The 12312-nt window shown below is 33.8% G+C and overlaps 2 protein-coding genes across 3 annotated transcripts; both read right to left on the reverse strand.

The window, feature by feature from the left end:
• Positions 1 to 2215: 2215 nt before the first annotated feature.
• LOC125609290 (protein YIPF5 homolog) lies at positions 2216 to 3237 on the reverse strand. Its single transcript, XM_048780577.1, has one exon. The coding sequence runs from the start codon at positions 3144 to 3146 to the stop codon at positions 2376 to 2378; it is 771 nt and encodes a 256-aa protein (XP_048636534.1). The 5' UTR covers positions 3147 to 3237; the 3' UTR covers positions 2216 to 2375.
• Positions 3238 to 4048: 811 nt separating this feature from the next.
• LOC125609291 (protein LITTLE ZIPPER 4-like) lies at positions 4049 to 5802 on the reverse strand. Of its 2 annotated transcripts, none has more exons than XM_048780579.1 (2): positions 5333 to 5802; positions 4049 to 4693 (listed from the first exon to the last, which is right to left on the reverse strand). In XM_048780579.1, the coding sequence occupies exon 2, from the start codon at positions 4675 to 4677 to the stop codon at positions 4462 to 4464; it is 216 nt and encodes a 71-aa protein (XP_048636536.1). In that variant the 5' UTR covers positions 4678 to 4693; positions 5333 to 5802; the 3' UTR covers positions 4049 to 4461. The 2 variants fall into 2 exon arrangements, with proteins under 2 accessions (XP_048636536.1, XP_048636535.1); XM_048780578.1 differs by having other exon boundaries at positions 4049 to 4702; positions 5333 to 5603.
• Positions 5803 to 12312: the final 6510 nt, after the last annotated feature.

The following is a 12312-nucleotide window of genomic DNA, read 5'->3' on the forward strand; positions in this document are numbered from 1 at the left end:
AGCGTGAAACATGTCCATTGGATGACTTCTCTTGTTGGACTTAGACCCTTTTGGAAGATTAAGTCAGTACTTAAACCCTTTACCCACAACCAAATATATCTCTATAATATTAGCTAGGAAGCAAGCTGAGGGGTCTTTGCACAAGTAAACAAATTTTGCAAAAACGAATACTTGCAGCTTCTTGAAATTACACAAAGAAACACTTGATGTATGAAACTTAAAATCAATTACACAGCTTCTTGGCTCACAAAGAGAAACACTAGCAGCATGGAACTTAAATCAGTTATGTAGCTTCTGTCTGCATGTCATAGACCCGCTAATATTTTCTCAGTGTAGAAAACATAACAATAACTCCAAAATAAACCAAGTCTAAGATCATTTCCAACTCAAACCTATTTTGTAACAACCTATCTCGTGGATCTCACCCATTATGTGGATTCCATGCTGGCCTTACAGAACACTGATCCTAACCCTTTTTTTGTGAGCCCTCACAAATTCTCCACGTAAGTTATTGGTGCGCTTGGTGTTCCTCGAACCAAGACTTCATCCTTTCACAATCCTCCCAGAGGACAAATTGTCACCAGTTGATCTGCAACAATCTAATTGATCAATTGGTGACAACTTGTCATGTGGGAGAGTTGTTAAAGAGTAAAGTGTTGGGTTCGAGTAACGTCAAGCACACTAATAACTTATTTGGGGGAGTCAGTAAAGGTTCATAGATGAAAGGTTAGAGTCGGTGCTCTGCAGGGCCAACATGCAATTCACGGAACGAGTGGAATCCACGGGACAGGTTATCACATATTTTTTTTCTATAATTTTCACTAAAATAGTGTAATTCTATTATAGAGTAAGTTTTGATGGTTGACTTTATAATAAAGTAAAAAATAGGTTTAGGTTGGATGCCTAATAAAGGCAACATCTCTTGGAGTATTTCTCGCACTTCCACTTCTTCTCCCCATGTTTCCGAGCAAAGAAGTAAGGTCACCTAATTCACTTGTGCGATAGTGAAGAACACAACTCTTCTCTGGACCCACATATACTCGTTTTCTTACTTATTTGCTCGTCCTCTGCTTTTTAGTTTCCATGGGAGATTGTGCTCGACGGTGAAGCTGTAGATTCTGGTGTTTTTGAAATAGAGCTATGACCTCGGCTTCTGGTCTGTAGAGATAGAACTTAGAAGTAATCAAACAAAATTTGTGATATTGATAATGAATCCTTTGAAAGATCTAGTATGTAGAACGCATGCATGTTTGTATATCAAGATTGAAAATAAAACAAATCAAGAAGATGATACGCTGTAAACATGTTTAGTTTCTTAATAGGGTTTAATTCAGTGATCTATTAAACTTAGTTATTTAATCATATTACAGGTTTCTCTTCGTGGCAAGAGGAGGATTAAGGGATTCATGTGTCACGATGATGATCAATATGATCAGTTGTTGATTAGATTTGGACATATCCTTCACTACTTAAGATTTGTCTGATCTTCAGCTCTCATGACTTCTTCTGGAAAATTTTTTTGTTGGAAGAGATACAAAAGAGACGCTTTAAGAATATATATGGGTCTCGAACCCTTTTTATGTTCCTTCTTTCTCTTTTGATCTATATATTATATGAAGTTTTCGACTAAACCCTCTCCCTCTGTTCAGACCAAACACAAGTTAAGATAAGATCTCCTGCCTTACTCTGATCTCTGCGCGGATGTCAAGCTAACCAATATGCTGTTTAATGCAATTTCCATCAAAAGAACATGATTGAGTAGAAAACTCGTTTTATGACACAGCGAATACTCTTAGGGAGGGCAAGAATCTGGGATTGACAGTAGTAGAATATGTTGAAGCCAAGAATATTTTTCCTTCTACTTCCCTATAGACACCTAATCGGAGAACAGACCAATCCAGAGGATGATCAGAGCATTTCATTCGACTAAGCCTTAGTTCCAAACAGCCAAAATGCTTAAACCAACTCATTTTTATTTTATTTTTGCTTACCTAAAACCATAATCAAATAGGCAAATCCTCTCCTAACAGTGTCAAGCATTCCTAATCGGATCTAAAACCACATCTCCACAACATCCTAACCGGAAATCAAAAAGGCAAAAGAAACACTAAAACAGAAGCAGATAAGCTCTTCTCAATACACAGCTTCTTCTCCATTAGTTCACCGCATGTAAAATCCCGATGATCATTCACTCAGATACACTTTCACAAACACATTGATAATAAACTCTGTAAATATAAAATCCTGAAGTCAAAAGATACAAACATTGAATTAAAATTAAAACATGAAGCCTTTACACATCGCTCCACTATTCCCACCACAAAATCAAACAAACTTTAGATTAAAAAAAAAACTATCAATACTCCATAAAATCATCAAAATATAACAAGAAGAGAGAAGAGCGTATAGATCAAGAAACAAGCGTAAGAGATCAACCCACGATGCTCCTCCCCACCATCAGCCAAAGACACAACCAACGCCGAGCACGCCCTCGTCGACCACAACACAAACACCCCCGCAACCACAAACCTAACCGCCCCAGCTCCCTGCGGCACAAACAACGACACAGCAGACAAAATCACCACCGGAAGCAAACAGTACCCAACCAAACTCGTACACGTGTGCAGATTCAGATTCCCATTCCTCCCCGCGAGCATGTTGAACACCGCGTAGAGGAAGATCGACGACACCACGATCCACCCGAGGATCACCCCGAACTGGATCTTCCCCGCGAGGAGCTGGAATAGGCAGAGCGCGAGGTAGAGGAAGATCGGGCCGGATAGATCCGAGTCGTGGTGGACGGTTTGGTTGATCCGGAACGGGTTGAGGATGGATCTGGTCTTCTTCCAGATCTGATCGGGGTGGATCCCGAGCTCGTCGAGGAGCGGCTCCTCGTCTTCGAAGGAGGAGGAGCCTCCTCCTCCGAAGGATGCGGATGAGTTTAAGGTCCCGGTGAACGGTCCCGCGGGGGCGGCGGAGGAGGCGGCGGCGGATCCGATGTCGAAGGACATGAAAGGGATCGCGGAGGAGGAGGGGCGGGGAGGTTGGAAGGGAGCGGCGGGGAAGCGTCGTTGCTGGACGTTGGGGTTGGCGGTGGATCCGCCGGAGGGGAAGACCACTGGTGGAATCGCGAAGTCCTTCGTCATCTTCGAGATCTCGAAATCGAAATTAGGGTTCAATTTTTCATTAGACGACTTCGCGTACAAAGAAGAAGGTGCCTGAGGGTAGTTTCGTCAATTCATAAAATACTATGCATCGTGTATCACCTACTTGAAATTACTATAATGGCCTCTTTATAAGTTTTAAGTAGTTTTGGTCAAGGCCCAATGGGTCTCACCGCCAGCCCAGTGAGCATTGAATTTTTATTTTGTTTTCTTTTAAAATAGAGGAGTAATGATTATAGAAATTGAACAAATTGTACGTGAGAAGATGATGATGTGCAATGATCTTCCAAAGAGATTTTCGGGATAATGATAAAATGGGAATAGTTTTCTGAAAGTTATAGTATATCTCAAAGTTGACTTTTCAAGTCTGAGTTTATGATGAATGATGATGATTTACTTAGAGGACTATTTATGTATCATCGAGATTCGTAGCTCTCTCTGTAAATTTCTCATAAACACTTGATTTTTTTTTATGGTGTAACAAAATATAATTATGAATAATTAAAAGAAGAAAATGACAGCTTCGGTACAATTGTACAAGTTTTAAAAAGAAACTCCAAAATAATAAAATATAGAAAGGCTTTGAGACATCAGCCCGAGCTATTGACCACGTGATTAAAAATGGTACCAGCAACGAGTAAGTACCACGTATGTTTTAACTGAACCCTTTTCTTGAGTATCTTCTTATATCGTTACTATCAATACTTATCCTCATGTAAATTACATTATCAATACTTCCTTATCAATTACATATTGCTTTGACAACAAACCTGGTTGAGGTCATAAATCTCTTAGCTTTTTTATTGTGCGAAAAATCTCTTAGCTAATATGTATAAAGTAGTGAACAAAATTCTTGAATAAACAAAGGAAAATGTAGAATAATATAAATAATAAAGATACTGGTTGTTTAAGAGAAGATCAGAAGGTAGTACAATGTAGTCCCAGAATCCACCAAATCCTAAAAAACCAACCCCACATGAAAAAGGCAACAAAGAAAATCTAATTAACATATAAATGGAAACAAAAGTAAAATATCCCTCTGAGAAGATAGACAGAGAGACACTACACTTTTGTCCTTTTTGTAGTAAATAAACTAGAAGAACCCACAAATTAAAATAAAATTAAACAACAATAAAACTAGTTGATAACCTTAATAACACCACTAACCATTTTCTAATATTACACTAATAAAGAAAAGAAATAAGATAATATGGGTTCTTCTAATTGAGCTGGGAGGGTCATGATGATTTTCCGGTCTACCATATCCAATTCTTGTCCTAAGAGTTTTGCTGCATAATCAGGATTGTCCAGAAGCAGAACTTGACGAAGAGAGATTGCTGTTGCTTCCTTGATTTGATCCATTAGAGTTCTTGGTTTTGGAGAGCTTCTGTTTGAGCTCCAAGAGAAGCTGTTGATTCTCCTGGTTCAGAATCTGAGCTTTCTTCCTCAACCTTTCATTCTCCTTTATCATAAAACAGTTTTGCAGGTATAGCTTCGAGTTTAGCCTCTCCATTTCGATAAACCTTGCTCTGTGAAAGCTAAAAGAACAAGAATATGAAGGTTTGATTTATTAAAGCTCTATGCTATGATTATAGTTGAGGTTAAATCATTGCAGCACCACATGGGTTGTGCAGCTTCACACGTTTTATGTGGAATTAAATTAAGCAAAAATTATGACTGCATTTATTTCGTTGTCAACCAAAAATGTCAATTTTCTTGTAAATAAAAATCAATGCCCAAACAGAAGAAGAATCATACTCTTTTTTGGTTTCCAGAGTAGAAAAGATAAAGCCACCACAACAATGAAAACAAAAATAAAGTAATGATGATGCAGTAAGTATAATGATGAAGTTTGAAAACGAAAATACAAAACACATTTACAGAAGATAAAAGAAATGAAACCGACGCAAACCAAGCAGGTACAAGCAAAAAACAGAGCCAAAATGATCTTTATTATAAAAGAAGTTTCGAAACAGCAAAAAAATCGAAAAAGACAAACAAATAGGGTTTATTCGGTTGGCTTTGTCTGAAAGAAAAGGATTTAAAGCTTTAAGTTTTTTTCCATTAATTTAAAGGTGTGTTATATAAAAATAAAGAACGAAAAAAAATAGTTGGGTGGTTATGTGAATGATATTCACGTTGCTTGTACGTGAGGGGAGAGATATTACCTTTAGGTAAGAGTGTTCGAATGGGGTGAGAAGAAGTGAAGTGTGTTTATATGTTTGTAAGAGAGAGAGATTTGTATGAAAGGTAGAGAGGGACAAAGAGAACAAAACGAAGATAGTGTCTCTTATATAGAGCCACAAAAGCTAGTCTCCTGACACAACAATCATGCTTTGTGTTGTGTTTATGCTTACATGGCAGCCGAATTCGCAGCTCTCTGTATTTTGTTTTTGTTTCTTTTCTAAATACTTTAATAATAACTTGCGAGGCAAAAGTGAGAAAAAGATTTGTGTTGCGTCATGTGAATGATGATCGAAATAAAGAAGAAAATTAGAGGAAAAAAAGTACTTGGAGGAGGGTTTTACTTTCTTTGCTTCATTTGAATTTTCTCAATAGCATAGGGTTATTCTCGTCTTTTACTTGCATCTTCACATTTTGGTTTGGTATTAGATAACCGTTATAACATGTTCATTTCCTCACCCGCCAAGTAATCATTCCCGTTTACAGTTTATTATGATATCATCATAGGCCAACAGAAATTTATAGATGTCATCACAATGTTTCAAACAAGTACTAGTATGTAGACCGGCTTGGTTCCATACTTAGATAGTATAAAATTAATATTACAAAACGGTTGAAACGAGTATTTGAGTGAAAATGATGATGATGAATGATGATGATGATGATGAAGAGGAGGGTCTCTATAGGCCGTCGTCCCTTAAAGATTCGCAATGATGGTTTGGGATTGGTTCGAACCATCATCATTCATGATTCAATTTAAATTTTAGGTTGGACCATTTTCATTACTCTCTTTACTTATTTCATTACACGGTTTGGTCAATGTTGGTTTAGTCAACACTAGTCATCATCAGCGATAATAACACATGTTACAGGGTGTTCGTGTCCGATTTTTCTTCATGACCCTTTTCTTCTTTCACCATCCTTTATTTAGATAAAGATTGATATAATTAAAAGGAAAAGAAAAAGAGAGAAATTATGAAGAATGAGGTTAAGAGAATCAATAACTCTGTTATGTGTTTATGCGTGTGTCACTGTGTGAAAATAACATATAGCTAAGTAGATTACATTACAAGTTGGATTTGTTTAATCTTTTATGGGCTCTTTCGTCGCTTCATCGTTTAGCTTCACTAACCAGCGTCCCTCATGGACCTCGTTTGGTTGCACAACAATACGAATTATTACACTTTCACGTTTATAATTACTGTTTACTTTAGCAAATTTTGTGATTTTTTTTTGGATTTTGCATTTTATTCACGGAATAAATTCGGAAATCGTTGAATGCATACGTTGTGAAGGGTGAATGATTAGTTGGTGTGCTGTTGTTGCGCTAAGAGTTCCAAAATGACAATGGTTTAAAGTTTCTTTTTTTTTGCCATCGGTTTTAAAGTTTCAAACACACAAGTTCGAACCCATTAATTATTGTGTGTCTTGAAATGGAACTATAAATAAATAAAAATGGAAGTGAAAATTAAATAGTGGTTGCACTTCTTGCTTACATCAAAGGCAATGATAATTAATAAGTAGGGAGGTGTATGTGTGAGTCATCCATGTTATTGTTAGGAGAATTTGAAATGATATCTCAGCCCCGAATGGTTTGGGTCTCTTTCTCATTATAATAAAATATTTAATTATATGCTAATTTAACAGATTGCTTTTCTTAAAAATTTCTAAGCAAATATATAGTCTGCATTTAGCCAATAATCACTTATGTGTTGGTCTTAGTGATATAAACACCCTTGAATATTAGAATAAATGCTATATTGATTGGTTGTATATGCAGGACATCAAAATGTATGCTCTATAGTATGTTAGATCGTGTGAGTATGAAACTATATATTTCCCACTTTTAATCATTATAATTTGTCATCATTTCGTCCCTTTAGAGCTTTATTTCTTTTTATGTTTTGGGTCTCCATAAGGTATAAAGTGCGTCCATATTGCATTGCATGGAAACATTATCATAACATCTCCTAACTTTTAAAACATACAACGAATTGTTAATGAAGATTTTGTGGGGTGGGAGCACTAATGATATGCATGGGTCTGAAATATAGTATTAATTAAGAAAAAAGGGTTTTTTTTGCAGCTGATACAAATCACAGAGATAAAACTACATATTATACACACGCTGGGAAGCCATTAATTTATGCACTTTCTAGTTATATTTTCATATGATGTTTACAAAACCTTCCAACTTGCAACAGATATACCAAACGCGCTCTCTATGAATATTTTCTTCGTTTTTTACAATGTCCTTGATTTAGGGTCGACATTTCTTTAAATTTTGAAGAACAAAACAATTCGAGACACTCTAGTTCTAACTTCTATCAAACAGACCTCAATTGCATATAATTCATAAGGAACTAGGGGTGGGCGTTCGGGTACCCGTTCGGGTTCGGATCGGGTATTTCGGATTTTCGGGTATTTCGGTATAGAGGTCTAGAACCCGTTCGGGTATTTCTGTACTTCGGGTCGGGTTCGGGTATTTTTAGTTCGGATTCGGTTATTTCGGATCGGGTTCGGATATTTAGATTTTGAAAAAAAAAAAATTAAAATTTTCATTTCTCAAGTTTATTGTATTTAAAAATATAACTTTTAGTTAACTAATTTTTTATATTTAATAGATTGAATGGTTAATAGATTTGGACATAACATTTTAAAACTAAAAAAACACTAATTTAGTTATTTTTTTTAATTTTGGATATAACTTTTTGTTAATTTTTGAAATAAAAAACTTGACATGCATTTTAAGTGAGTAGCAAATCATTTTTCCGTAATTGTATGTATATCATATGAACTTAAATTATGTGTAGTATCAATATAAATATTTTATATAAAATGAGAGATATAAACTAGAAACATAAGGTTAATTATACATATGTTCGGTTATATTCGGATATCCATTCGGGTTCGGGTATTATCCGTTCGGGTTCGGGTATCCAATCTCTCCTTATTCAATACCCGTTCGGGTATTTTGCTACTTCGGTTCGGATTTCGGTTCGGTTTTTTCGGATCGGGTTCGGGTGCCACTTCGGATATCGGGTAAAGTGCCCACCCCTATAAGGAACGTTGTTAGATTCGTATTTGGTGTGATAAAGATCATATTATGACCGATATACCACCATTGTGATTTATCTATTTAGTTGTTTAAGTAAAAACTTTGTTTTTCCGTTTTCTTCTTCAATGATGTCATTTTTTTTAATTGAATTGTTTTCAAGAAAAATGTAATCTGTAGAATAGTACACATGGTCATGAAAATATTGTTTACTATTTCCGATCCAGTACTATATTTTTCTAAAATATATTAATAGATGAGTTCTATTCAATGTAGATATTTAACTATTTATAATAGAGAAGATCTATTATAAAGACATACATTGGATCAAAACTCATCTATAATATAATTCATTTATAAGAAAATTGGGGTGGAAATGCTCATCTTCTACATATGTATTTGTATTTTATTAAAAAAGAACGGAATTATCATAAACTCTGTTTTCCTTTAGTTATTCAGCAACTCAACCAATATCAATTATTTATGAGATTTTGTTTCCTATAATGATAATCCCACGTACATATCTCTGTGTATGTTCTTGTTCGACGAATCTACCATTCTTGTAATTCGTACTTTGTTTTTTGTGCAAATGTTAAAATTTGAACCTTGTTTAATTTTTTTGAACTAAAATTCGTACCTTGTTAATCATCTAGTCTTTGTGAAGTTTCTAAACTTCTTTGGTTTAGTAGTTCCAAAACTTGTGACACCATCTAAGAGCATTTCCAATAGTACTCTATTTTTTCCTTTATAATTTACATTAAAATAGAGTAATTCTATTATATTATAACTTTTGCTCCAATGATGTTACTCTATAATAGAGTTACTCTATTATAAAGTAAAATATATAGGAATGTCATATTTTACTCTATATTTAGAGTGAAAAAGTGACATCCCTCTATATTTCACTCTATAATAGAGTAATTCTATTATAGAGTAACACTATTTAAGCAAAAGTTACATTATAATAGATTTACTCTATTTTAGCATAAATTACAGAAGAAAAAATAGAATCCCATTGGAGATGGTCTAATGTCTTGCACATTTTTAGACATTGTGATCATTGCAAGTTTGCAACTAGCTAGCCCACTAAAGTTGATGTTAGGTTATACACATTATGTAATGTTTTTGCATGGCGTTGTGGATTTTCCATGCAGTAAATTTTAATATATATTATATACTCTCTCTGTTTTTTAATATAAATCATTTTACAGCTATGCATGTAGATTAAAAAACCCATTAATTTCTTATGTTTTTTAAACAAAAATATCATTAATTATTTACCTAACCACAATTCAACCAATAGAAAAATAAAAAATATATTATCATTGGTCATACAACATTAATTATTAATAAATTTTACATAGAAAACCGAAAACGACATATAATTTGGAACAAATTTTTTTTTCTAAAACGACTTATATTAAAAAGCGGAGGGAGTAATATTTATTATTAGAAAAGTAATTAATAACCACAGTATGTAGTCTTTTTTTTTTGTCTTCCGATCAGTATGTACAACGGAAGTTAATTATCTACCTCATATAAAACTTGAAATTGCAACAATGACTCAATTTTCGGAAAAACAAAAATGCTCAGCCAACTTATTATAAGCTATCAAAGTTTTAACTCATTCTTAAAATTAGTTTGTTTTTAATTTTCCATGCATTCGCCTGCATTTTGGGGTTCCACTTTGTTTTGTTTTGCTTTGTTTTGTTTTATCTACACAAATCTTCTGTTACTGATATTTAATCTCATAAAAGGCAACCAAAAGTTATATAAAGAGGAAGCACCGTGTTAGCTTTGCTCTCTGGGTGTTACACTATCGTGCAAAATTGTATCTTTATGCACATGCGCTACTTTATATTAATTTACAAACCAATAGGTGTAACCATTTTATCTTTATTTCCATATTTTGTGGATTCATAAATATTACAACGAATTTTGTCCCACGATGAATATTCTTTTCGTTTTAAACTCGCTTAGCGAACGTCATATCCAACTCAAAATGTATGGAACATCCGTCTGCCTTTACTAAGAAACACATAGTCTGGTTTTTTAACCGATGTGTTTCAGTCCTCTACAAGCATCCTGGTTTGCATTTTTTCTGTCCCTTTTGGGTTGTGATCCCTTTATTTTCATCATTATTCCTTTTGAGTTTGACCGTTGTTGAAACTTCACAACTTTGATTGCCGATATGGCTTAATAAGATCCAGTGTTAAAAACAAAAGATAACTGAAAGCGTATGATCAAGTGATGTGTCTAAGTGGGTAAAGTGTTCGAATGGACATGGGCGGAGGAAAGTATTAGGAGCTAAAATATTAGAAAATAGAATTTAATTTTTTTGCTAAATATTTCAAATTGATCCCAACCAAAGTACATCTTGATCCATATATCAAATATTAATTCAAGTGAAAATCAATAAGTACATTAAATAATAAGAAATGAATATCAGTTCAATAATATTCACTACAAAATAAAAGTAGACCCATTCATATTTATATGATGATAAAATCATTTTACTGGTAATTTTATAAATATGTAAATATGTTATGATATTTTTTCTTTAATGAGGTTTATGCAACCAAAAAAATATTTTTTTTCTCATGATCCTCTATTTGGTTCGCAACTTTATGTGAGTTAAAAGTTGAGAATCAAGTTTGATAATCTGCACACACCGTATTTCTTAACAGTATTATAAACATCTTAAATGGTTATAAAATGTACGATTTCTAGACCTTTGAAATTAAAGTTATATTCCGTATAATGTTCACAATTAGAAAAGGTGGAATATAAAACATGAAGGCACTGGAGATGTTATAAATGTAAACTTGAAAATAAACCAAACGAGAATGCTTCCCTATGCTTAAATGTTAAAACAAACTTAAGAAATTGTTAAAATCATCAAAACAAATTTGAGATTGATTTGCATATAGCGAGCGAGCGGTCAAGTGGACGGTATAGTTCAAGTTAGAGGACTTTTTTCAGTTTGGTTAGCTAACTAGTACTCGGTCTATCTGAATCATACCGAATGTTTGAACAAATTAAAAAGGTAAAGCTTGTACACAAAAGATAAAGAAAAGCAGAAAATATGATGACTACCAGGGAAAAAATCATCAAAATCTATAGGCTCTAAAACTGAAAACTTCTTAAATTTGAGAACGGTTCTAGTCCAGTTCTTAATATATCTAAGCGAATAGAACCTTCAACTTCATATATAATCTGCTCGACTAAAATTTTAAATGTTGGAATGTAACACATAGAGTTACTTCAGCAGTAATAGATAAAAGCCTATAAGAGATGGGAGACAAAATGGGTCTTAGGGTACTCACGAATTTGAAGTAGGAGTAGCCAGTCTCATAATAAACTCTCTTCTTCTGTAACATCCAATGATGACCAAGCTCCTCTAATTATATAAAAAAACTTTAATTCTATCTTTTTCTGCTTTTCCTTTTTTAGCTAGTGCAATTATCCAATTGTTCTTTTCATATTAACTTTTTCAGCGTATCTTAAATACCAGTTACTGAAAATTAGTGCAAAGGGGAAAAGAAAAAGATAATCTGACCTAATGATTTAAGGAAGTTATTGTCATGGACAACAAAGTAAAAAGAGAAGTTACTGAGTTCATTAAAAAAGCCAACAAGGACAGACTTATTCAATTTGACATTTAATATTTATCAGTATAGAACGCAACCAAACTGCAATGTTTATTGCTAACACTCAATCGTCCCAACAAACTAGTTTAAAGATGCAGAATGTCTTTCGTGTATAGTTTTCCCATAAAGTAAATAAATTACCTCTCAAAATCAGGAAAAAATAATTCGAGGAAGATTATGTATACACATGTGGTCTTCAAATCACTCTAGAATTTTAGAAACAATAATAGCCTATTATGCCAATTAATTGAAATTATAT

This window comes from Brassica napus, chromosome A5 (genome assembly GCF_020379485.1).
Source record: "Brassica napus cultivar Da-Ae chromosome A5, Da-Ae, whole genome shotgun sequence".
Taxonomy (NCBI): domain Eukaryota; kingdom Viridiplantae; phylum Streptophyta; class Magnoliopsida; order Brassicales; family Brassicaceae; genus Brassica; species Brassica napus.

Excerpts from the sequence above, each read along its gene's own strand:
- LOC125609290 (XM_048780577.1), bottom strand. The coding sequence starts at position 3,146 with ATGACGAAGGACTTCGCGATTCCACCAGTGGTCTTCCCCTCCGGCGGA.
- LOC125609291 (XM_048780579.1), bottom strand. The coding sequence starts at position 4,677 with ATGGAGAGGCTAAACTCGAAGCTATACCTGCAAAACTGTTTTATGATA.